This window comes from Peromyscus californicus, unplaced genomic scaffold (assembly GCF_007827085.1).
Source record: "Peromyscus californicus insignis strain IS unplaced genomic scaffold, ASM782708v3 Scaffold_9__1_contigs__length_137607984, whole genome shotgun sequence".
NCBI classification, from domain to species: domain Eukaryota; kingdom Metazoa; phylum Chordata; class Mammalia; order Rodentia; family Cricetidae; genus Peromyscus; species Peromyscus californicus.
Genome location: NW_026294617.1, coordinates 60,369,635 through 60,397,471, shown reverse-complemented (window position 1 = coordinate 60,397,471; position 27,837 = coordinate 60,369,635). Strand labels below are relative to the sequence as shown.

Below are 27,837 nucleotides of genomic sequence, written 5' to 3'. Positions count from 1 at the left end.
TCAACCCTGAACATGTAAGAACTTCAGTGGAGAAGATTTGGGGAAAAGCATGTGATGGGTTTCTGTCAATAAAACCCATTTCAGTATGCTCTAAGAATCCCAAAAAGGTCTAATAAAGATAGTAGTTATCCTTAAAATAGCATCAAGATTTTAGAAATTTTTAGGTATGTCACTATGACCAGTTATCAATTATCTTTTATTCCAGTATAAGCAGACTCTTTAAGTATGTTCTATGTCAATGAATATTGGACAGTGTTGAAAGAAGTGTTCAATAATTGACTCTCTGAATTGAAAAGAATCTTTAGTCATCTGATCATAGATGCAGACACCCGTAAGAACTAAACAAGAGCTCAAGCTACATCCAACTCATATTTTGGGGCAGCTATCTTTGAAACACTTTGCTTACCATTTTATTCTTAATCTTTTAACTTATTTTCCTTTAACTCGATTTTTTTAAAGAACTCAAGGGACCAACCAGTCTCTAGTGGAACATGTCTATGGCACTGTGTCCTATTGGTCCTAAATATACAAATATGTAGGTGTTTGTATTATGTAGGTGTTTGGATGACAGTATGTAGTCTGCTCCAATTCAATACTCGCTTTACCATGTGGCATATTTCCTTTATGAAATTTGAAATGATGTAGTGTGTTCCTTATATTCAACTGTTTTGGTACCCAGAGTTTCTTGTGAATATTGACCTCACAACCTGCCTCAGGGCTATATCCCAGCCCTTACCTCTTACATATTATGAGTGTTTCAGATTCCTGAAAGTCCAGATGATACTTTGTTTTGTTTAATAACGCATCACTATCAGGAACAAGGGAGACTCTGAATTCAAACATTAGGTTGTTTCTACTAGTGATATTGGGAATTAGGACATTTTGGCATAATTCAACATTCTGTATTTGCACAAATAGTTGCATTTATTTTGACTATGTAATTTCTGGGGTGTCTTGTTGGGAAAACAAATGCCTTTTAATGTTAATTAGATTGGTGGTCACGGCATAATCACTGGAATGTTGAGAAAGAACTGAAGTAAAATTGAGCCTTACAAATTTAGGAGTAGAATATTAAAAGCCCATTTGATGTCTTTAAAAAGTGTATTTGTTTTCGATATTTTCCATTCTCTACAACTTCATTGCTGACACAGGTGTGAAATAATAAAAAGCAAAATACAATTTTGTTGTGACCTCTTAGCAGGAGGCAGGTATACGATTTATATGGAATTGCTCTCATCATGAATGTTCAAAAACTGTAACAAAGGAAAATGCTCATGTTGAACAAAGGCTCTTAACAAAGTAATTTATTCCCATTAACATTTTCCAGAATAACCCTGACATCCCCAAATAAGGACTTACAATTGAGATTATTCGTACTTTGTATCTGATTTTGCTGAAAGAACAGCTTTTCTCATGAGTCTTAGTGCCTTTGTGTGATATGTTCATGCAAATCAAATCACATGACATTTTGCTATAGAAATTATAATGTTCACAAGACTCTTCTTAAGGATTTTATCTGACTATTGGATTGAATTATGCAGATTCTTGCTATGACTCACCCAATTTAGCCTGGGTGTAGATGCAGAGATAACAAAACACGTCCGTGAAATTCAAGTTATTTTTTCCTTGCAGGGTGTGTTTCATTTAAAAACAAGGTGTATTTTAGTTTCATTAATCATACATATAATTTCTATAATATCTCAGGACAAACTGTTGGCAGTCTGGTTAGTGGGGAACACCCATTTAAAGGTGCATAGTCCTATGGCACCTTTGAGAAATGCCTGGGTCACAGTTCATATTGTGCCTAGAGCTTGTCTTCTATATTTCTCTTTCTCCACATCAGGAGAAGGCCTCAGAGATGAGAGGGTGAGGTGAGGAAATCCTGCAGTCTAGGCTTATGGGAAATTTCACTCTGCCTTTTTTACTCAGTGGTCCCTGGTCTCCAGAGTGCTCTGCCCTTGTCTTTTCAGTCTAATAACAGCCAGCTGGTGACAAGTGAAGCTTGTCTTTTTGCTTGCTATCTATGGAGTCTCAATCAGAGCTGATGCTTCTGTTCCCCTTCACTTTGCTGCAGCAAGAGACCAAAATTCAAGGTTCTTGAAAGGCCCTACATATGTAATTAAGCTCATATGCAGCAAATAATAATTACCCTTTTCTAGAATTGACTTTTTGTGACTTGTGAGTGGGCGATCACAACAAAGGTGAAATCTACAAATCAAAAAAATCTGCCGGTAAAATTTCTAGCCAGGTTAGTTAGTGTATCTGTGAGTATACCGGAAGGTTGTACACTTGTGTTTGTGTGTTTGCATGTGAGTGTCCCAGTGTGTGTGAGTGTGTAAGTATATAGACATAATCACAAACAATAGGTCCACATTTAAAAAATATAGTTTGGTAAGCTTATGATCTCATAATGTCTCCTTTATTTAGGTTATCTATCACATATCTCAAATTCATTTTGCCAATCTTTTGGAAGGTTTTCCACATGTTTTTATGTGACATTTTCTTGCTGTTTCCAAAATGCCTGGGATTAAATTCTATCATCATTATCATTTTCTGTGTTAACATGGGAAGTTTACTCAACCTCTTTGAGTGTTGATTGTTGGAAGTATTAAATTCCTATATGCAAGCCCTTCAACAGTTACTGGAACAGAGTTTAAGTGATGTTATTACTTTACAGAATAATGGTTATGTGGACATTAGATTCAATATGCCAGTTTCCAAAACATCTTTATTTCATGAAGTTAAACAATATGTGAAATAATATATGAGTATATAAAATAATGATAATATACTAAATAATAATACACACTGTTTCACCCCATTCAACTGTATGAGAAAGTTCATTTTATGAAAACACTGTATAAAAAGTTCTTAAACAACTTGGAAAATTCCTGTGAAATTGATGTTTATTTTCCCCTTAATAATTTCTGAAGTATGATATATTTGATTGAAAATGTTAATAGTTTGCAAATTAGCAATATTCTGTCCTCATTAATATCATTCTTGTGTTTGACATTCTATATGATCATTCCTCATAGGACATAATTTTTGCTGGTTCCTTCTTGATTTTTAAAATATTTCGAGAAGGAATTATTTCCTAGGAATAGAATAGCATTTAATCCATGTACTGGTTCAGAGGGTACAGCTTATCACCACTAGCTTGGCTATTAGGACTTACTTTATTTAGTTCCTGTTGATTGAAGATCTGTTGTCATTCCTACTGAAATATGGCATGCACTATAATTTTACTCTTAAAAAAATTGAAAGCATACACATTTTCAGTTCTTTGATCATTTGTTTTAGAAGCCCTAGCTCTATCAGGGCTGTTTGTTTTTACATTTTCTTCACGGGCTTGGCAGTTATTGCACGGCTCACAGGAGGCAGGAAACCAAACTAGAGTTCAGATTTCAGTATGGACTTTCATTCTGCCTCAAACTCTCACCAGTTGTATTCAATTTAGACACTCTTAAGTTGCCAGCTTTACAATTTACTCTGTGATTTATATACAGAATTATATGTGTTCTCTAGAACCAGACACACACTCATTTAGATATCTGAAATAGCGACTTTAACTGATTTCACATGTGCCTCTCTCCAATGGTCACATGAGGAGAAAATAACTTGGAATACATAAGTCATGATCTATTATTAGTATTTTCCCTTGCAGTGAGTTTGCCACTGCTCACTTTCAGTTTCTCCAGCTTTCTCTCCCATAGAAAAAGTTACTGCCATACTAACTGAGACTTTTGTTTCTCTTTCTTATTCACTGGCTGTTTATTTCACCCCTCTGAATAGTTTTGGTCCATTTTAACAATGGAGAAATATTGTCTGGATAATTATTTTTCTCTTTATTATATCATCTATGGTAGTATTCTAAAAATAGGGTATGAAAAATTACAGAATCATATTGATAATGACTAAATATTGATATTATGTGACCTATATTATATTTCCTCCCATATTTCCATACTCTATGGACCATATGATGGTGAACTGAACAATCATTAATAATATATGGGCTTTTAAAAACCAATCTATTATGGGAAAGGAAGAATTATAGGCTGTATAAAAGGATTTAATTTCGTGCATTGATCAAGTATGTCAGATAGTTATTCAAATTCCCACTCAATTTTTATTGCTTCAATAACACATTGATGACATGCCTTTAAAATACATTTCTTTTAAGAAATGTAGCACACATACAAATACTAAAAAAAATATTTCTCAAAAGCCACACAGGCTTCAACAGATGGTTCTACACCCATGCATACAAGCAGTACTAAATGGAGTCACAGGTTTAATAGAAGGAAAAGAGTATGTTCAGTTAGGGAAAAAAAGAGTGGTGGTGATGGGGAATGAAAGAAGAACTGGAGGGGAGGGGATGAGAGGCAATTTGTTCAAAACTCAGTACTCACTGTTGAAAAAATACAAACAAATCAACCAAATACTTGTAGATTGTGATGGATCAGCAAGATCTGTGGGCTTAGCTTTGTGTTTGGACAGTCCACAGTTTTCTTAAACAGCATATCTAAGACAGAATGTTTAAAGAATTCCACAGCAACATTAGAATGATACAAAGTGTAGAAGGATTAACCAAGTAAGTGTGCAGTTTCAAGACGAAAAGGGACATGAAGAATAAAATTATTTAAGAGAAAAGAGAAGAGGGCAGAAAGTAAATATAAAAAGAATGATAAATATAATAAATAATAATAAAATATACAGATAATGATGGACTAATATTGGTGAAATTATTAAGGCCACTCCACGTAGTTAAAAGGAGATTTATTTAATGGCGTAACTTAAAAATTAAGGGATAGGTAGGTCGCGGGGTCTGGGGAAGAAGGTATATCACAGTCCAGCAGTGTTCTCTGGAGCTCTGATTGGCCCACCTCCACTGTCCAGGGTCCTGGAACAGAGAGAGAGCGCAGCCCATCCAGATCTCAGGTCTCCAGGCACCTCCCATGGCCCTGTCTTGTAGGCGTGACAGTTGCCAAAGTCTCAATGGGGGTTGGAACTTCCAGATCAAAGCTGGAATGGCTACCCACTACAAACTAAGTCCATTAAAGTTGATTAATTCTCATATGGAATTTATATAAAATATATGTGATAAAGAATACACGTGAGTGACGTGGTATTGTCTAGAATTTATCTCTTGAATGTTCAGTCATTTAGAGCCATGTCTAAGCTAGATGGGACATTTGAGGACATTGAGACCTTTGAATTCTGCCACTTGCCAGAAACACACAGCTGGTTCTTGGCATGGTAAGATGAGAAGCCAGGCCTGTAGGCATTCATGAAGCCTGATATGCTATATGTAAAATTCATACCATACCAGAACCCAGAGATGTGGACCTCACCTAGAGCTTGAGGGCAGCAAGACTTTTCAGAGGTCAAAACTCTCTCTCTCTCTCTCTCTCTCTCTCTCTCTCTCTCTCTCTCTGTGTGTGTGTGTGTGTGTGTGTGTGTGTGTGTGTGTGTGTGTGTGTGTGAAGGGAATGAATGACCAAGATGAAGAATGGAACCATTGGAACCAACTCTTGTGAAATAACATCATAAATAAATGGAGGTAATTCTCCTTCATTTCCATGTCCATGTCCAATCATTAAAATTTACATTAGAGTTATTGCCCATTACTGCTGATCCCATTATTGTCTGCCGTCTTAGATGAAGAATGAAGCAAGAATAAATGCTATAGATTTCTAAAGTGGCTTATAATAAAGGCCACAACAATAAACTTAGGACATTTAACCTCACTCAGACTATTTAACATACAAGTCAGAAAGGACAGATACTTGCTAGGGAGAGAGAAAAATGCATTCTTACTACTTCACAGTCTTCTATGACTGAGAGATGATGTTGCATCACATTAACTATCCCTATGATAAATGGGCTCAAGATATATGCAAAGCAGAGGCAATTTATCACTATATAGATAGGTGGCATGACTGTAGGTTAAACATTAGTGAGGCAATTTATAGAGACTGTCACTTGGGTGTGTGCTTATTATTCTACACACTGTCTCATAGCCATTGTTATGTTCACTAGATAAGTGGTGATTGCTGGAATTTTAGGGAGATTTGTGTGGATGTTAAACTGCCATCTCTTGAGTGGAAGCAGTTCACGTCCACAGAGTAGAAAATAAAGTCCTCTAGTAGCTATCCAAACTTTAAAATAGCCATATTTATGGAAAAGGAATAGTTTCACTCCATTCCATCAATATCATAGAAAATTGTACTGGCCTAAAATGTCCACAAATAATGGAGACATGGTTCAATTTCTATCATTCTTCCAAAAACTTTACATAAATTCTAGCCATGTATGTACCGTGAAACTCTAACGATGTATGTACTGTACAATACCATGACGATTACATTTTAAAGGATTCAATGTTGCTTACAATAAGCCTGGAGGTTTGATGCATATACAACAGGGGGGCACTGTTCTTCACTGATGTGTGCCCCCTTCGTTGTGCATCTTGCTGTATTTTTAACTTCCTCACTTGGCATGTAAAATTCTCTCCATATAAAATAAATTTGGAAAGAGTAATACAACTGGATGCCACACATATTCCAAAGAGTGTCATCTTTTGCTTGATGAAAGATTGACCAAGTTTTCTATGGATTTTAAAACTAAGTCAGTGATTCCTGAAAAATGGCAATTCAGGAGGAAAGTAATGATTTCTGAGAAGTTTGAGTAACAGCAGAAACGACATCTCCATGTAAGAACCTACATTTTACATTATTAACCATTTGTTTCTGACATATATTCGCCCAGTAATAAATATTATAATGATTTAACTATGAAATTCCTGATTTGGGTATTGCAGAAGAAAAAAATCACTGTGATTGAATTTATTGTTAAAAGCACACTTACCTAATCATTAATATTCTCTTGAGTATTATGCATAGGTTTTTACAACTCAAGCGTTACGTCTTCCTTATGTAGTAGGTAGACAAGAGACATCCCCAGATTGGGAAGTGCAGCTCAAGATCAGCAGTTCTCCTACTAGGTAGCCAGGGAAAGCTAGAGCTGGCTTCCCATTCTCTGCTTTTATTCTGTTCTCATACAGACTCATGTATTGAAGGAAGTCATAAATCAGCAAGACACCCTAACACTGTCACTCACACTTCAGATAGGTTGGAGACAGAGTGACAATAAGACAGAGACAATCACTGAAGGTGGCATTCATTTGCTCAGAGGCAGGACACACTTCATGGAAGAATTGTTGCCTTATTAAGTGCCATTATTACATGATTACTGTGTGTCATATACTTATGAGACTCATACAGGTAATGGGATCTTTATTCTTTTCTCAGTTGGTTCACTGTTTAAAGAGGAAGCTAAGCAGCAATAATATCGGTAACATAGAGCCATGTAAATGACTTTAGAATCACATACGATAAACACATGAGACTCAGACCACACAAAACTGATAAAACTAGAGTGATGCTGCTTTTCTTTATTCAGCAAGTGGAACACATAGACAACTTCTAAGTAAGAGGGTGATTTTTGCTGTGATAGGAAAGAGATGTATGACAGGGGATGCTGTTTGAGAAATTATTGCAGGAATTTAGTAAATAAGTGTCAAGGAGACTCTATTGGGCACTGTCAGCAATGCTGCAGAATACAAATTGGAGAGGTCAAGTGGACAACACTTGCTGAACCCTTGTATGCTGGGGATCAAAGTAGGGAAGATCCATATATCTCTTGGCCTGAGAAGATGGGTTTGATTTACAACACATGAACATTGTCTTGTGGAGGTGATACATTTCAAGCTAACAGAAAAAATGAGCAAACTTCTGATGAACAACTGATAAATAGCAAGTATTAACATGAATTAGAAGGTGGAAAGCATGGCAGAGAGAGAGAGAGAGAGGTTTCTACGTGGCTAACTGGCTGTTGACACCACTGAGAGTTGCTTTTTGTGTTTTGTTAATGCCATCCTACCTTATGTTGACGTAGGTAAGATTGCTATCCTCAGGTTGAGGCAGAGAAGAGTAACTTGTCTCTCCAAGTCCAACTCGAGATTCAAATTCAAATGGCTGTCATTATTAGAATTTTCAGCTTCTGTATCCACCATCATTGGCAGCACATCTTTGGGTATTGAATAACGTCTCCATGTCTTCAAGCTTTTAGGGATAATTATGTGTTTTTAGACACTGTAAAAGAGCTGTTTCACCACATATTTCTTTTTCTTTTTTATTCTAGAAAGCTTATCCTTGACATCTTATTGAAATTATTTTAATTATAACTTATTTGAGCAAAAAATATATAAGCATGGATGTATATATTATAACATCAATCATGTATGTGATAGTTGTATTGTGTATTTTCAGGTTAAATAAAGAGGTGTAAACAAATAAGCAACTAGGGTGATGGACTTGTAGAAAAATTTACATGAAAAGTTGAGTGGGACCTTGGTAATAAGGATGAGATCCCTGAGAAATAGAATGTAAAAAAGACAAAGGAAATTGGGAGATGAATCAGCAGAGAATGCATTTTTAGGTAGTGTGTTTTAGGATGATCTGCAGGAAAGAATAGAAACTGAAAGGAGAGAGACGAACATGTCATAATTGAAGAAAAAGGTGAAGACGGTGGAGATGCAGGAAATGCTTAGAAAATCCTGCTCAGCAAACCTCAGCTAAGTAGATACTTACTTAGCAAGTTTATGCCTGTCCAACATTGGAACCAAACATAACAGGTTTTAAAGAACATTCATCACTGTGGAATGAATGAAGTGGAGAGGGATAGTATGAACAGAACAAAGAAGAGAAATAAAGGAAATTTTCTGCAATTCTAAATCTAAGTAACTTCAGTAATTATGATGCTGTTACAGAAGACAGACCTATAGGAAGGTCGGGCTTCCCAGGCTAAAATTCTCAGTTTTCCTTTCTTTTCTTTTCTCGTTTATTCATTTCTTTCATTCTCATTTTCATTTTCTTCAGGAAATTGTAATTTTTAATTTTCTAAGTCAATAAAATAGTTAGGGGAGACAACAGTGATGATGATGATAAAGGTTTAAGAAACATGTGTCTACAGAGCGAGATCCAGGATAGGCACCAAAACTACACTGAGAAACCCTGTCATGAAAACAAGAAAAGAAAAGAAAGAAGAAAGAGAGAGAGAGAGAGAGAGAGAGAGAGAGAGAGAGAGAGAGAGAGAGAGAGAGAGAAAGGGAAGAAAAGAAAGAAAGAAAGAAAGAAAGAAAGAAAGAAAGAAAGAAAGAAAGAAAGAAAGAAAGAAAGAAAAGAAAGAAAGAAAGAAAAGAAGGAAAGAAGCGTGTGTCATCCTGGAGTGGTGACACATACCTAATCTAGCTCTTGGAAGTTTAATATCACTGCAAGTTCAGGATCAGCCTCAGCTACACTGTCAATTCCCAGCCTGTCTTAACTAGAGGGTGATGTCCTGTTACTAAACAACAGAAAACAAAATAACAACAAAAGCCCAAGAGTGTGCACATAAAAATTGAACTTACGTTGAAAAGGATGAAACCTGCCAGAGACACAGTGTAAAAAGTGAAGAGAACAAGTGTTAGTCAAGTCTATGGTGAACTATTTTTAGCATGAGAAGGAGAACAAGAAGGTAAAGGATAATTAAAGGGAAAGACTAAGATGGTATGATTTGCATGACAGTGGTGCAGAGAAGGAATTAGCATAGAAAACTATTAGTCATAATAGAAAGAACCCCAAATCACACATTTAGACAAGGCCAGCGATGCTTGATAGACATGAACAAGATATGATTGCTTTTTTTGAGTAAGATATCATTGCTTACAAATGATAGGAAAATTTCAGTAGTAGAATCTGTTCAAGTACCATGAGAGGTGAAGGTGTCTTGTGCTGACTAGATTATAAGGGTGGTTCTCCTTCTTGATGGATCTAGGACCAGACCACAAGCTGAACTGCAGAGAGGCTGTTGCCTTCCTGCTTATGAAGAAGCTTACACCATTTTATGAAAGTGAATATCAAATGTAAACAATGGAAGACAAAACTAAATCATACACAGTTCTTTATTCTACCAAACAATGATGTGAAGTCTTCCAGACTGTATCATGAATGCCACATTAGCAGCACCAGTGAGCAGAATGACCCAAGAGGATGGAAGGGTAGGATGCACCATCAGCATTGTTGCGAGCTTGTATCATCTGTTCTTGTAATAAAAAGTGAAACAATCAGCAAGTTACTTACACCTAGGAGATTATTACTTCTGTGGTTTGACATAAAATGTCTTATGGAAGGATTTTACTTTGCTGAGTTTTTCAATGTTGTTATTAAATATTTAATTCAAGTAGAACTCAAGAGTATCTTCACTAACTCCTTTGCAATCATTTTTTAACCCCAAGTTATACGTGACCTTCTTATGGTAATCAACTTAATCATTCAGAAATTTACAATAATGTGCAAAACTGTTATTGTACAGGCTATGAAGCTAGAGTTGAAACTCTGTGTTTTTCGTCTTTGTCTTCTATATCTATGATGACTGTTCAGTAGTTCTGACATTGTCTACTTCATTTTAGAAAGCTTGCTATTATTTTCCATATTTTCCCCAGAGTTAATAGCACACTGTTTTGGGTAATCTAGGTAGTTTTAAACCTTCCTGTAGAAGATGTAGGGCAGGGAGGAAACTTTATCCTTTAGAAACATCATTGGGGAATAAAGTAGAGATAAAAATGAAATAAATAAGCACATTTCTAATTAATTCAAAATATCTCACTTAATTTTGGTGTTTAATAGGTTTCTGTATCCATCCACACTGGTTACAATTACAATATGAAGTGTTCTTACAGGTCCATAAGTTGTATGTTTGGTTTTCATGCTGGTAGAATTATTTGGAGAAATGGTAAGAATTTATATGATGTGATGTCTAGGTTGGTCATTGTGGGTATGCCAATGGAGGTTGGCCACCAGTTTCTGTTTCTGTCTCTTTTCTTGCTATGTGCTACAAGGGAAGACTACTGACTCTGCCACACATTTATATGACCATGATACTATGCATGACCAAGAGCCCAGAATGACAAAAGCAGAGAATTATGGGTGATGAAACCTCTGAAACCAAAAACTAAAAGAAGTTCTTATTTCATTAAACTGATTATGTCATATGGTGTTACAATGATAAAAAAATTATTAATTTCAAATAAGACAGAAAGCTAGTGTTAAGAAAGTTTTCATTGCTATCAAAAAATCTAAGCATGCAATTTTGGAAATGAGGATACAAGAAGTATTCTTGGGAATAAAGATTTCACTGAGAGTAGGAATCAAAGCTTTTGTGTTTTGTTATGGTGATGAATTTCTCTACCTGTTGTCCATTTCCTGAGACCCCATGGGTTGCTGAGTTTAAGCTGGTGAAAGAATGTTTGAGACAGTTCAGCATCTTGACTGCAGCATTGTTAGAAAATCTTTTAGCCAGCTTTATAGTGAGAATTGTGAACAAAGAGTAGAGTAGAAGTCTTAGAAAAGCAGTTTTGCCAGAAAAGGAGCAAACTTGAAGCCAAGTAAGATATACTTGTTAGCAAGAATAGCACCATTAAAAATAAGTTAAGCATGTTCAACTGGGAAAAAGAAAAGATGCCATGAAGACATCCTAAGTATAAACAAGACCACATCAAATCCAGAGCTGATAAGTTCATAAAAGGCAAACTGGCTTTAAAGTGCTCCGTAGTCCTCTGGTTCACGGGGTTGCTGGGGGAAGTATTTCTTCACATTCAGAAACCTACACAATCACAGTCTTCTATATATACTGTCCAAAGAAGGGTGGCCAATGCTCAGAGGGCAGCAGTCCTTGATGTTATACACATGATGCTAGTTTTATCTACATGTGGATGTCAAGATATGAGGAGAGAAGGAAGCCTGGAGTTAATAAAGTCCTGAGTGAATATGTGATGTTGACATAAGCATGACTATGTTGAGGATGCTAACTTCAGACCCAGAGGGAAATAGCAAAGACCCTGCCAGTGCAGTAAGACTTAGGAGGAAATGGCAAAGCCTTACTTAGGGTTCCGAGTATGGGTGTTAATAGTATATACAGAAAATGCCCACCATTGCTTTCTACTCCTAGATTCTTACAGTTTGAAGACTGTTCTCTTACAAGGGCTGCTCCTCCCAAGATTAGATAAACTTGCCTCCTTGATGCATCTTTATACCATATATCCTTACTTATTTGTAATAACCCTGCTCCTTATTCACCTGTGTGCAATAACCCTGCCTCAATGTTCAACTCTATAAAAACATGTTGAGCTCCCAAGATGCTGCAGTCTCTCTCTTTCTCATAAGACCCAGACCACCTGATCCCAAATATTTGTGTGTGTGTGTGTGTGCGTGTGTGTGTGTGTGTGATCCAAAATATTTGTGTGTGTGTGTGTGTGTGTGTGTGTGTGTGTGTGTGTGTGTATAATTTCTTCTTCATTTCCTGTCTCCCCAGTCAGATCCATCTCTGTGAACTGAGGGAGGATGAAGTAGCAACAGTTAAAGTGTCACAGGGGATCTCATCTAGATTTTGAAATTAAAAACAATGAAATGTGAAAGAATGTATATCAGGGTTACAATCCCTCAAAAGATTCCCTGAAATGGTAGAGCATGAAGCTTTGGGAGTGAGTTTAGAGATGCCAGAAATGTGGAACATCTCTCGAGGAAACCTGCAGGCAGGAAGCAGGCATCCAATGAGAAATACAAGATGCCAACGCCATATAGTGTTGGAGCGACTCAAGCCCATTGAAGTTCACATCATGACACCATGCATCTGGGATATCCTGAATTTTACACAGTGCTGAAAAATTTACTTGTTTCCCTGCTAGATTTTCTTCTTCGTCTCCTTCTTCTTCTCCTTCTCCTCCGCCTCCTCCTCCTCCTCCTCCTCCTCCTCCTCCTCCTCCTCCTTCTCCTCCTTCTTTTCCCCCTTCTGTGCCTTCCTTGTTATTCCTATTAATTTATTTTAGAATTGGATTTGTATTTTGTTATTTGTGTCATGGAAGTACATAACCTTCTGTTTGACTTTATAGTGGGTCACGGGTAAGAGTTTGGCATGTGTTTTCAGAAGAGACTTTGCATTTGGACTTTAAACCAATTTCATAACAGTTAAAATAATGTTCACTCTCAGAGATAGACAATTCATTCTGCATTATGAGATGGGTAGAAGACTTTGGAAGGCAGAACAAAATGTTAAAATGTGAATAGGCACTCCCCCTACACCTCTTGCTAATGTTAAATGCTTGCTCTCCAGTTTGTGATGTTTTTAGGAAATTAAAAGAAAGTGGAAGTTAGTGCCTACCTGGAAGCAATAGGTCACTGTGGGCATGCTCTTGGGAATGACAACTTATACTGGTCCTTTCTTCATCTCACTATGATTCCTGACATCTATGAATTGAACTCAGTTCTACCATAGACTTTCACCACACTCATGTAAAAGGAATGAAAAGAGAGCTTTCTTATCAAATACCTATCAGGCACCTGTGACAGCAATACAAATTCAAATGCAGCACTCCACTGGCAAAACAAAAGTATGAGACTGCAGAAGGTCTTGGACATTTGGATGTGAGCCACTGAAGTAACATGATAATTAAGTTTCCCTTCTCAGTTTGTTATTGCGAACTTGGAAACAGTACCTCAGCTAAGATGCTTGCTCATAGATCTCAATGTCACTCTTACCACATCTTGGGGTAGTGACCATGACTGAGAAATATTGGTTAAATGGAATGTGTAGAAACAGGATATTAAGAGAGAAATATCCAAATAATAGAGTACAGTAGGAAAAAAGAAAGTCATTATAACTCATGAAAGGTAATATGATAGGGTGGAGGGTGACCAAGGTTTGTCAGGAGACAAAGACCATTTTTGTAAAATAATATTTACTGAAGAACTGTCAGAATTTCCTAGAAAAAATGGTTTCTGAGTTAAAAGAGCTGTAGTTTCTTTAAAAAGTTTGGTACAACTTGTTCTTCTTATTGAGACAAAGGTTAGTGCATCCAGCTGGTTACAAAACACAAAGGTCTCTTTGCAACGCAGTCCAAACCAATGGAAAATGAAAGGTATGACTCCTCTCTGAGATTCTGTATTTAAGAAGTGACTTCCTTTTCAAGCATTCAGGTGATGCTGTGGATGCTCTTTCCATCACAGAAACTATTGCATTAAGAGAGGAAGCTCCATCAATAAATCATATTGCATGATAGCCCCATAGTGTCTAGATGCCAAGCCAACCTTTCATTGGAAATCAAATAAAGAAGATCCAGGGAGAATTTTACATCAATCCTCCCTTTTCAGATGTCATAGTTCATCAATCTAAGATTTAACAAAAATTATAACCAATTTAAATTTAAGATTCTCATGTCAGTACTCATGTATCCATGTATAAAGTAAGAGGTCATTGTGGATTTTGCCTAGAAGATTTAATAGCCAAAGGTCTTTTTCATCTATATGATGAACAGACACAGTCATCAAATATATTAAAGGCTACCTTTTTTTTGCCTACAGGAGGACAAATTATATGGACATAAATAAAACACTATAATTTCATCTTGGAGTTACATGAAACATATGAAAAGCCATCTAGTATTCTCTGATATTATCAGCCCTTTCTGCAGAAGATTAAAAATAAAAGATGGGATATAAAAATATATTATACAGATGTAACCTAAAAACCCAGAAAACTTATGTTAGTTAGATCGACAGAAGTAAGCAGAATGCCAAGAAATATTTACAGGAAAATAGAAATTGTTTAGAAATATGGACCACTCAGAGGAATAGCTGATATCACTATCCATTCAATTACATCACTTAATTATTGAAACGTTGGCTATTATTTATTGATCATCCCGATTTGCTTATTAGAATCTGCATCTATTTTAGCAAGGTTCTTGTTCATGAGACAAATTTATTTCTACTTTTCTTTGTGAAGAGACACAGTGAAATAAGACAGTATTGGTTTTACCTTCATGTGGAGTTAATTCATTTGGAAGATGTTCAGCAACATTTAGAAAATACCTGCTATGCATCCATCAAAAGCCTCTGATCACCTGGGCTGGTGACTAGAAGACTAGATGGAAATAGAGCATTGTAGTCCTGGACCAAGTAGCTTTTACTTCCCAAAAGAGATACAGTCACGTTGATGTTTCAAAAGACCATTCTTATTAGACTTAAATCTACCAGTGACCATCCTCATGTGTGCATGTGTGTGCATGATGAAGACAGAAGTCATATTTGAGTGTTGTTCCCTGTGATAGTATTCTACTTTATTTTTATACAGGGCCTCTCCTTGAATATGGGGTTTACTGATTAGGCTAGGCCAGTTGACTAGTGAATCACAGGGATCCTCTTGTCTCCACTTCCCCAATGTTGGTATTACTAATGCATGACACTATGTCTGGCTTCTTAATGTGGGTTCTATGGCTCAAACTCAGTTATCTGCTTGTGAGGTATGCATTTCACCAACTGCGCCATCTCCTCAGCTCACATAAAGCCTTTTAAGGAATCTCATTTTCTTAGGAACAAGCTGTTTTGAGAGAATGTATTGTCTAGATAACTACAGTTTGTTTTTAAAATTAACACTAGGCATGATAAAGTGAAAGGGATGAATCCCGTGGGATGCCACACCTAGACAAAAATTCTACAGATAGATAATGGCTACTAAGGGAGAAAGAATTAACCTCTCTCAGGGATGAGCCTCTAGTTGATTACCCAATAAAAAAGCTCTCAACCTGGAAATCATATACACACAAGCAAAAACAAAACAAAAAAAAAACAGACTCAGCAGGTTGTATTTATGTATTTATGTGCATGCAACAGTGATAAGTGAAGAAAAAGAGGTCATAAATTTGAGATGAAATGGGGAAGGGGGACATAAGAGGGATTGGATTGAGATTTAATTACATTTTAATTAAAATAAAAATTAAAACCTTAATGTCTTATACATTTAAAAAAATCTGTACTAAAATACATTTATCCATTAAGCATGTTACATAATCTATGCATTTTCTTTTTTTAATCAAGTTGATCATTTAATTTCTTTTTTATTATTTTATTTTATTTTACAATATAATTTAATTCTACATATCAGCCACTGATTCCCTTGTTCTCCCCCCTGCTACCCCCCTCACATTCCCCCAGCCCAACACCATTCCCACTTTCTCCAGGGTAAAGCCTCGCCCAAGGATTGAGATCAACCTGGTAGATTCAGTCCAGGCAGGTCCAGTCCCCTCCTCCCAGGCTGAGCCAAGCGTCCCTGCATAAGCCCCAGGTTTCAAACAGCCAACTCATGCAATGAGCACAGGACCTGGTCCCATTGCCTGGATGCCTCCAAAACAGATTAAGCCAATCAACTGTCTCACCCATTCAGAGGGCCTGATCCAGTTGGGGACCCCTCAGCCATTGGTTCATAGTTCATGTGTTTTCATTCATTTGGCTATTTGTCCCTGTGCTTTATCCAACCTTGGTCTCAACAATTCTCGCTCATATAAACCCTCCTCTTTTTTGCTAATTGGACTCCCAGAGTTCCACCCGGGGCCTAGCAGTGGGTCTCTGCATTCAGATCCCTCAGTCATTGGATGGGGTTTCTAGCACAACAATTAGGGTGTTTGGCCATCCTATCACCAGAGTAGGTCAGTTCAGGCTGTCTCTCAACCATTGCCAGCAGTCTGTTGTGTGGGTAACTTTGTGGATTTCTGTGGGCCTCTCTAGCACTTTGCTTCTTCCTATTCTCATGTGGTCTTCATTTACCATGGTCTCCTATTCCTTGTTCTCCCTCTCTGTTCTTGATCCAGCTGGGATCTCCCGCTCCCCCAAGCTCTCTTTCCCTCGACCCTCGCCCTTCATTACCCCCACTCATGTCCAGGCTGTTCACATACATCTCTTCCATTTCTCCGTCATTGGGAGATCCCCGTGTCTTTCTTGGGGTCCTGTTTTCCAGGTAGCCTCCCTGGTGATGTGAGTAGCAGTCCAGTCATCCTTGTTCCACATCTAGTGTCCTCCTATGAGTGAGAACATACCATGTTTGTCTTTCTGAGTCTGGGGTAACTCACTCAGGATGATTTTTTCTAGATCCATCCATTTGCCTGCAAACCTCATGATGTCATTGTTTTTCTCTGCTGAGTAGTCCTCCATTGTGTATATGTACCACATTTTGTTTATCCATTCTTCAGTTGAAGGGCATCTAGGTTGTTTCCATGTTCTGGCTATTACAAACAATGCTGCTATGAACATAGCTGAGCAAGTGCCCCTGTGGTTTGATTGAGCATTCCTTGGGTATATGCTCAAGAGTGGTATAGCTGGATCTTGGGGGAGATTGATTCCCAATTCTCTAAGAAAGCACCATATTGATTTCCAAAGTGGTTGTACAAGTTTGCATTCCCACCAGCAGTGGAGGAGAGTTCCCCTAGCTCCACATCCTCCCCAGCATAAGGTGTCTTCAGTGTTTTTGATTTTAGCCATTCTGACAGGCGTAAGGTGGTATCTCAGAGTTGTTTTGATTTGCATTTCCCTGATAATTAGGGATGTTGAGCAATCCCTTAAATGTCTTTCAGCCATTTGAGTTTCCTCTGTTGAGAATTCTCTGTTTAGTCTTATAGCCCATTTCTTTATTGGACTGTGGGGCATTTTGATGTCTAATTTCTTGAGTTCCTTATATATTCTGGATATCAGTCCTCTGTCAGATGTGGGGTTGGTGAAGACCTTTTTCCATTCTGTAGGCTATCACTTTGCCTTGTTGACCATATCCTTTGCTCTACAAAATCTTCTCAGTTTTGAGAGGTCCCATTGATTGATTGTTTCTCTCAGTATCTGAGCTACTGGTGTTATATTTAGGAAGTGATCTCCTATGCCAATGCGTTCAAGACTACTTCCTACTTTCTCTTCTATCAGGTTCAGAGTAGCTGGATTTATGTTGAGGTCTTTGATCCACTTGGACTTAAGTTTTGTGCATGGTGATAGATATGGATCTATTTGCAGCCTTCTATACGTTGATATCCAGTTATGCCAGCACCATTTGTTGAAGATGCTTTCTTTTTTCCATTGTAAACTTTTGGCTTCTTTGTCAAAAATTGTATGTTCATAGGTGTGCAGATTAATGTCAGGGTCTTCAATTCAATTCCATTGGTCCACATGTACCAAGCTGTTTTATGCCAGTACCAAGCTGTTTTTATTACTGTAGCTCTATAGTAGAGCTTGAAGTCAGGGATCGTGATGCCTCCAGAGATTGTGTTATTGTACAGGATTCTTTTGGCTATCCTGCATTTTTTGTTTTTCCATATGAAGTTGAGTATTATTCTTTCCAGGTCTGTGAAGAATTGTGTTGGTATTTTGATGGGGATTGCATTGAATCTGTAGATTGCTTTTGGTAAAATTGCCATTTTTACTATGTTAGTCCTGCCTATCCATGAGCATGGGAGATCTTTCCATTTTCTGACATCTTCTTTAATTTCTTTTTTCTGAGACTTAAAGTTCTTGTCATATAGGTCCTTCACTTGCTTGGTTAGTGTTACCCCAAGGTATTTTATGTCATTTGTGGCTATTGTAAAGGGTGATATATCTCTGATTCCCTTCTCAGCCTGTTTGTCAATTATATATAGGAGGACTACTGATTTTTTGAGTTGATCTTGTATCCTGCTATGTTGCTGAAGGTGTTTATAAGCTGTATCAGTTCCTTGGTGGAATCTTTGGGGTCACTCAAGTATACTATCATGTCATCTGCAAATAGGGAAAGCTTGACTTCTTCCTTTCCAATTCGTATCCCCTTAATCTCCTTATGTTGTCTTATTGCTCTAGCTAGAACTTCAAGTACTATATTGAATAAGTATGGGGAGAGCAGGCAGCCTTGCCTCATTCCTGATTTTAGTGGAATTGCTTTTAGTTTCTCTCCATTTAATTTGATGTTGGCTGTTGGCTTGCTGTAAATTGCCTTTACTATGTTTAGGTATGTTCCCTGTATTCCTGATTGCTCCAAGACCTTTATCATGAAGGGGTGTTGGATTTTGTCAAATGCCTTTTCTGCATCTAGTGAGATGATCATGTGGTTTTTTTCTTTGAGTTTGTTTATATGGTGTATTACATTGATGGACTTTCGTATGTTGAACCACTCTTGCATCCCTGGGATGATGCCTACTTGATCATGGTGGATAATTGTTTTGATGTGTTCTTGGAGTCTGTTTGCCAGTATTTTATTGAGTATTTTTGCATCAATGTTCATGAGGGAGATTGGTCTGTAGTTCTCTTTCTTTGTTGTATCCTTGTTTGGTTTAGGAATCAGGGTAATTGTAGCCTCATAGAAGGAGTTTGGTAATGTTCCTTCTGTTTCTATTGTGTGGAACAATTTAGAGAGTATTGGTATTAACTCTTCTTTGAAGATCTGGTAGAATTCTACACTGAAACCATCTGGTCCTGCGCTTTTTTTGGTTGGGAGACTTTTAATGACTGTTTCTATTTCCTTAGGGGTTATTGGACTAATTAAATAGTTTATCTGGTCTTGATTTAACTCAGGTATGTGGTACCTATCCAGAAAATTATCCATTTCTTTTAGATTTTCCAGTTTTGTGGAGTAGAGGTTTTTGAAGTATGACCAGATGATTCTCTGGATTTCCTCAATGTCTGTTGTTATGTCCCCCTTTTCGTTTCTGATTTTGTTAATTTGGATGCTCTCTCTCTGTCTTTTGGTTAGTTTGGATAAGGGCTTGTCTATCTTGTTGATTTTCTCAAAGAACCAACTCTTTGTTTCATTAATTTTTTGTATTGTTCTCTTTGTTTCTATTTTATTGATTTCAGCTCTCACTTGGATAATTTCCTGGCGTCTATTTTTCCTGGGAGACTTTGCTTGTTCTTGTTCTAGAGCTTTCAGGTGTGCTGTTAAGTCACTAGTGTGAGATTTCTCCAACTTCTTTATGTGGGAATTTAGTGCTATGAATTTCCCTCAGCACTGCTTTCATAGTGTCCCATAAGTTTGGGTATGTGGTGTCTTCATTTTCCTTGATCTCTAGGAAGTCTTTAATTTCTTTCTTTATTTCTTCCTTAACCCATTGGTGATTCAGTTGAGCATTATTCAGTTTCCATGAGATTGTAGGTTTTCTGTAGTTTTTGTTGTTGTTGAAATCTAATTTTAAACCATGGTGGTCTGATAGAACACAGGAGGTTATTCCAATTGTTTTGTATCTGTTGAGATTTGCTTTGTGGCCAAGTATGTGGTCGATTTTAAAGAAGGTTCCATGGGGTACTGAGAAAAAGGTATATTCTTTTTTGTTAGGATGGAATGTTCTGTAGATATCGATTAAGTCCATTTGAGTCATGACATCAGTTAAGTCCTTTATTTCTCTGTTAAGTTTCGATTTGGGAGATCTGTCCAGTGGTGAAAGTGGGGTGTTAAAGTCTCCCACTCTTAATGTGTGGGGTTTTATATGTGGTTTAAGATTTAGTAATGTCTAATTCTGATTGTTTGAAACCTGGGGCCTATGCAGGATTGCTTGGCTCGGCCTGGGAGGAGGGGACTGGACCTACCTGGACTGAGTCTACCAGGTTGAACTCAGTCTGTGGGGAAGGCTTTGCCCTGGAGGAGATGGGAATGGGGGGAGGTTGGGGGGAAGGTGAGGGGGACGGGAGGGGGGAGAACAAGGGAATCCGTGGCTGATATGTAGAACTGAATTGTATTGCAAAATAAAAAAAAAGAAAAAAAATAAGATTTAGTAATGTTTCTTTTACATATGTGGGTGCCCTTGTGTTTGGGGCATAAATGTTCAGAATTGAAACTTCATCTTGGTGGATCTTTCCTGTGATGAGCATGTAATGCCCTTCTTGATCTCTTTTGATTGATTTTAGTTTGAAGTCTATTTTTGCTGGATATCAGGATGGCTACACCTGCTTGTTTCTTAAGACAATTTGATTGGAAAGTCTTTTCCCAGCCTTTTATTCTTAGGTAGTGTCTGTCTTTGAATTTGAGATGTGTTTCTTATATGCAGCAGAAAGATGGGTCCTGCTTTCGTATCCATTCTGTAAGCCTATGTCTTTTTATAGGTGAATTAAGTCCATTGATATTAAGGGATATTAATGACCAATGATTGTTCATTCCTGTTATTTTTGGTGGTAGTGTGTGTGTACTTCTCTTCTTTGGGGTTTACTGCTGTGGCTTTATCTATTGCCTGTGTTTTCGAGGGTGTGTCTGACTTCCTTAGGTTGGAATTTTCCTTCTAGTGCTTTCTGTAGGACTGGGTTTGTGGATAAGTATTATTTAAATCTGGCTTTGTCTTGGAATGTCTTGTTCACTCCGTCTATGATGATTGAAAGTTTTGCTGGGTATATTAGTCTAGGCTGGCATCCATGTTCTCTTAGTGTCTGCATTACATCTGTCCATGTCCTTCTGGCTTTCAAAGTCTCCATTGAGAAATTGGGTGTTATTCTGATGGGTTTGCCTTTATAAGTCACTTGGCCTTTTTCCTTAGCTGCTCTTAATATTCTTTCTTTAATCTGTACGTTTACTGGTTTAATTATTATGTAGCGATAGGACTTTTTTGGGGGGTCTAGTCTAGTGTTCTATAGGCTTCTTGTATCTTCATTGGCATTTCCTTCTTTAAGTTGGGAAAGTTTTCTTCTATGACCTTGTTGAATATATTTTCTGTGCCTTTGAGTTGGTATTCTCCTTCTTCTATCCCTATTATTCATAGTTTTTTTTTCTTTATGGTGTCCCAAATTTCTTAGACATTTTGGGTCATGACTTTGTTGGCTTTAGTGTTTTCTTTGACTGATGAATCTATTTCTTCTACCGTATCTTCAATGCCAGAGATCCTCTCTTCCATCTCTTGCATTCGTTGGTTATACTTGCATCTGAAGTTCCCTATCGTTTACTCAGATTTTCTATTTCTAGCATTCCCTCTGTTTGTGTCTTCTTCATTTTTTCTACTTCCCTTTTCAGGTCTTGGACTGTTTCCTTCATCTGTTTCATTGCTTTTTCATGATTTTCTTTCAGGGCTTTATTGTTGTCTTCTACTTTATTTGTGATTTCCTCAAGTTTTTTTATAGCGTTCTTCCCATTTTTTGTTTGTCTTTTCCTCTATATAAGCCTCTACCTTCTTCATGATGTTATTCATAAGGCTGTTTTCTTCTGCTTCTTCCAATTTTTGATGTTCAGGTCTCGATGTTGGAGGAGGGCTAGGTTCTGGTAATGCTGTCTTGCTCTTTATTTTGTTGTGTATACTTCTGCCTTGACGTCTGCCCATCTCCTTGTGGTTCGTTCTTGGTCTTATCAGCACACTTGGTCCAGACAGAGCTGACAGATTCAGGAAGTCTCTCTCTCTTGTCCAAATGGGAGCTCTCTTGTCCAGACGGGAAGTCTGGGGCAGGATGGGAGCTCTTGTCCAGACGGGAAGTTCTGGGCAGGATGGGAGCTGGGGGCCAGTCTCTAAGTCTCAGGAAATGGCTGGGGTCTCCGACGATGATGGGCATGGGGGCAGGCCGTGGAGATTGCAGGGTCTGCTGGGGGTCTTGGAAAAGGGGAGCCTTCCCTGTAGGGCTAGAAGGGAATCTGCCCAGTGGCCAGAACCTGGGGCCAAGTTAGGCAGGTCTTCCCCGGAGTGACTGGTGTCCAGGGATGGGGTCTAGCCTGAGCCCAGGCACTCACCTCTTGTCCAGAAGGGAAGTTTGGGGCAGGATCTACACATTTTCTTTTAGCCTTATCTGCTACTTTTTAACCTGTATAGTGTTTTTAATCACTTAATTGAATGCTAAGTGAATAAGTTCCCTTAAATTTTGATGAATCATTGATACTCACTTACTATTTCGTTTGATCTGGTAATAATTTTGTACTTTATATGAATATTGCATTTCAGGACAATCCATGTGATCACACAATGATTAAATAACTTCTACTTTTGTATTTCCAATTTCTAGTCTGTTCCCAGTTCTCAAGAGGAGTCTACGCAATTTTTGGATTTTATGACAAGAAGTCTGTAAATACCATAACATCATTCTGCGGGACACTCCATGTGTCCTTCATCACACCCAGCTTCCCAACAGATGGCACACATCCATTTGTCATCCAGATGCGACCTGACCTCAAAGGAGCACTCCTTAGCTTGATCGAGTACTACCAATGGGACAAGTTTGCATACCTCTACGACAGTGACAGAGGTAGGTGACAGAATGTAACCCTTTTTAATCAGTCAAACACAGCATTTGCCCTTGGTATTTGTATGTGCTGCTTTAGTAATATGAAGGTGTATGAAAGCCCAAGAATTTTGTTGTTTAATTTTACTGTGTAAATGAATAATGCAATTTTAATATGTATATATGCTTAAAGTAAAACAAAACAAAACAAAAAACAAAACCAACCAAACAAACAAACAAAAAAAAAAAACCAGAACAAGACACAACAACAAAAACACAGGCACATAATTAAGAGGAACAGAACTTAATATTTGAGAGCACAGTTGATAGGGATAATCTGTGACAATGTATGACTTAGTGTTCAGTCCTAGCATAGAATAGCTTGACATGTGAGCAACAAAGACCCCAGAATGGCTATATTCCTAATCAGAGGATGAGTGACTTAAAGGGAATTCATACAAGCATATAAATAGAAAGTTTTGTAGTAGTTTATAGTTACTAAATCTTGTTCAGTGTAAAAGATTTATCAGGCAGGAAGTAGCCTTGCTTTTAAAATAAGGTCTTTGAACCTGAGACAAGTCACCAGCTGCTCTGAGGTCATGACTACTTGTGTGTAGGATAGTCCAGCACAGGCCACTGGTATCCAACTCAAGTTGCCCTATATAATTCCACAGGATTGTTTATGTGTTATATGAGTACACTAATTAGGGGATGGGGAACTCTTTATGTTTCTATATTGTTTGTTGTGAAGGTTAATACTAGAAAGTCTGCTTTTGGGGTTTTGGAGCCAAGGTCTTCTTAATATTCATCAGATCTATGGTGAGCTTACGTGAGTCTGTGCATACTCTGCATTGCATGAAACATTTTGTGTGGATGTTTATGTGTCTTTGGAGAGTACCTACAAGCACAGACAATAGGGTAAAGATTTTTATGTAAGTGGAGCTAATCTCCACACTGAATCCTTTAGCAGCTCAATTCTTGGAGTACTTAAAATTTCAAATGAAATACAGAAGTCCATTTTGACCAAAACAGGGCACCTAGTTATGCTGAAGGGCAGACTGGAAGGGAACCAGCATCAGTCCATTCTCTACTGATCACCCAGACTTGGCTGCTGTGGTTCAGAGGCAGGCCTGCTCAAGCTAGACATCTTTGCTCAGCCCTGTCCCCTTGAACCATGGTATGACTGGCCTCTGTAAAAGCCAGTCAGTACTCTATAAACTAAACTGAACTAAACTAAAATAAATCTGTGTCAACAACTTTGTCCCCTGCTTTGAGAAGGAAGATTTGATATCTACACTATGCATGAAAACTACCAACAGAGTCATGACGGTAAATGTGGATTTCAAGGTTGAGGATGACTTTAATATGAGCTTCCTGTGAATGTGATTTAAAAAAAAAAAAAAGCTTCTAAAACTGAGTTTATGGATATTTAGCCTTCCCTTTTGCCCTGTGGCCACTTTTTTAGGACTTGGTTTCCCTAGAACTCTTCCAGAAGTTGGGTATATTTTAAATCGATTTCTCACACTTGCATTGTAGTGTTGTTATTTCCATCTATATGTATTTCACATCTATAGGCTTTTTTTCTGGACCTATCTCCCCAGGCCAATGTACCACCACATGTCCAGTACTTCATCCCCTTAATGCCATACTGGTCTCTATGTGGCCCATTTTCAATAAAGCAGCCAGAATAATTTTAAATGTTTTTGTTGTTGTTGTTGTTTTTTCAGCATCATTCTGCCTCCCACTTGCTTGAAAGACGTCAATGACTTCTTCACACTATAATGAGGATAAGATTGAAATTCTCGGCCTGGCTTTCAGGCTTTATAATATTTGGGTCCCACCCCATTCTCCAGTGAGTTCTTGAGACTCTTGAGGCTCATTCACTAAATATAAATCCTAAATCTGATTGACCTTCTTTCACTTTCTGACAAGGGCCAAACTCTTTCACCTCAAATGTCTGCGCATAGCTCAGGTTTGTAGAGCCTCTTGATGTCTGCTTCCATGTATCATTTCCTGAGAGACACCTGTCATACCGGCATTTCCTTACAGAGCAATGTTTTATTTACCTTCCTAGGGTGTATAACAATTCATAATTAATAGTGGCATTGACTGTGTCACTCAAGAACTATTTATTGAACTTCCACTACATTCCTGGGACCGATTTAGTCACCCAGCATAAGGTCTATTTGTTATTTATGGCATTACTGTTAGTTGCAGGAAGGCACTACCCAGGAGCACTCTTCACACAGGGTGTGAGGTTCATAACTAGACATGTAGAGCTACAGGTAATACTAGACACAGAGTTGACATTCACTGAATGAGTTAAATGTTTAGGCATCTTAAATTTGATCTGATATTAGAAGCTGAATCATGCTTGCTAAGTTGAAAAGGTAGAAGATGAACAAATTTTACTTGTGGATGAGGCCAAATATGGCATTAGTTTAGGAATGTTCCTCACCCTTAGCCTTGTCTTCACTCTGGTATTCCCATTGGTTAAAAGTGGGTTTATCTCTGACTCTTTCCCCTGCTCTTGGGACTCTTTTCCTCCTATTGCCTTGTCCAGCCTCCACATGAGGGCTTTTGCCTTGTGCTGTTGTATCTTGTTTTGTCCTGTTCGGCTGTTGTCTCTTGGAGGCCTGCTCTTTTCTGAAGAGCAACTATGGAGGAGTAAATCTGGGGGAGAGAGGAGACTGTGGGAAACTGGGAGGAGTGGAGGGAGGGGAAACTGTGGTCTGTGGTCAGAATGTATTGTATGAGAGAAGAATCTATTTTCAATGAAAAAAATGTGAGTCTCAAAAATATTCAAATAGACATCAGCTGCATAAACAGAGGAAGAGAAACACAAAGACTAGAAGAGAGATACTCAGCAATAAAAGGAGCTGGGGGAAAAAAAGGAGATGGGGAACTGTCAAGTGAGGGCAGGCAGACATATGTACTTGCAAAGAGAATCTGGAGCATTTTATAGCATTTTTATTATTACTTTCAAAATATTAGATAAAATGGGAAGAATGAGATAATCTCCAATTATTAAATTATACAAATTGATTTGAGTCAAGTGCATCTGTTGGCCAAAGAACATTAGTGTCATAATATTAAGTAATTATATATTAAAGCCAAAGTGACCTTATGGGCACACTTTTGAGGTATTATCAAGTAGCTGCTGATGTTTTAATGTGTTAAGTGTTACACAAGCCTTCCACTGACAACTCTTTCCAGAGATTAATACATAAGACTCTCAAATGCAGACATGGCCTTAGCCTTTATGTTATGTTTTACTTAGCTAATGGGAATGGAGCAATTGCTGACTACTTTTGTCTTATTAGTGGCTTAATTTTTATGACTTTGCATAATGTTAAAATTATCCATGCATTCATTCTGTGAACTGCTCTTTCTTTCCTCTTTCCCTATTTCTCTCGTGGACTCCCTCCTCACTGTAGCATTACCTGCTGTGGAGGGCCTACTGTGTTACCTTATTCTTACTGATCATGCTTTTTAAAGAGGTCCCATAATTTCCTCTATCAACAGACATCGTTGCAGGTTCCCTTCTCAATATGCTCTCCTCTCTACCTCCTTGATTACATTGATTTGTGTAGTGTATAGTGTTACACTATGATGTCCAGCAAATAAAAGTTTCTTTGAATAGCATGAGACCTAGACATGGAAATGCCCTCCCCAACAATGTTCTCCCCAAATTTATAAACCAGATGAAAGAGACTTAGACATATTCTGTTTCATCATGCTGCTTTTAACTAATACTGTAATTAATTTAACCTTATTTCCCAAAATCCATTCAAATGCTGTGGTTACATCACAGCAGAAACGTGGGAAGCCTTGGGTGCTGTGATCTTTGTATAGAGTCATCTTCCACCAATCTCAGTTTCCTGGTGACAGGAAATCAGATGCTGTTCTTCCCATTCCCGCTGACATTTCAGAATTGCTAGTGTCTTCTCTTTATCCAGCTACTTGGCAGGAGCCTGATACTCCTTGAGGACTCTCTGCCCTTCCTGAAAGCCTTGTGCTATTAGTGCACTGGCTTTCCATCTCACTGTAGTGAGATGGATATTTGTAACATATTTAACTAGAGTAATGGGCCACCTCGGCCAGCCCATTAGGCCTTATAATTTTGATCTTTGGATACAGGTGCAATATATTTGAATTTGAGCCCAATGATGTGTTTATTGGTTCAATGTCAATAGAGAAAGGTGATACATTTCTCTGTGCAGTAAGTGAAAACAGAATCAATGCCTCATTTCTATATTTGTGTCTTGGTTTTAATTTTGAACGAACACTGTTTAACCCTCAAAGTGAAGGAGCTTGACTCCAGGTCAAAGAAATCAGCTAGCATAGAACTAAAATGCTTCCAAACTATAATTTTTCCCCTATGTCCTGGGAAAACTGATGGGGCAAATACATGTTAATATAATCTACTTTAGGCACAGTGCAATGAGTTAGTGAGCATGTGTATTAATTGCACTGCCTAGAATGAGTGAGATAGTGAAATTTTTATGCAAAAATATAATAACTTTAAGAATGAAGACAGTTCTGAATGGAATATGCCTTCCAGCAGTTATCACTTTAAGTTTCAGCCCTTAATAAGTAAATGAAAGGAATTTTAAGCTAAAATTTTTCTCTTACTGTCATGGACAGTGAGTCTATATGAAATTAGCATTGCTGCTAGTCATTTTTTGAATTTTAGAAAAATTGTCACCTTATGATTAGGTCATGCATACAAAGCCTATTGTTAACAATGTTGAACTAGCCATTTCTTTCTAGA

General features: G+C 37.8%; 1 protein-coding gene across 7 annotated transcripts in view; it reads left to right on the top strand.

Moving 5' to 3' along the window:
* The window catches only part of Gria2 (glutamate ionotropic receptor AMPA type subunit 2), a 133,342-nt gene that overhangs the window by 50,340 nt on the left and 55,165 nt on the right, over positions 1–27,837 (top strand). For all 7 annotated transcript variants that reach the window (XM_052731537.1, XM_052731539.1, XM_052731538.1 and 4 more), the window contains exon 3: positions 22,848–23,087. In XM_052731537.1, the coding sequence (XP_052587497.1) occupies positions 22,848–23,087 (240 nt within the window). The remainder of the gene's footprint in view (positions 1–22,847; positions 23,088–27,837) is intronic.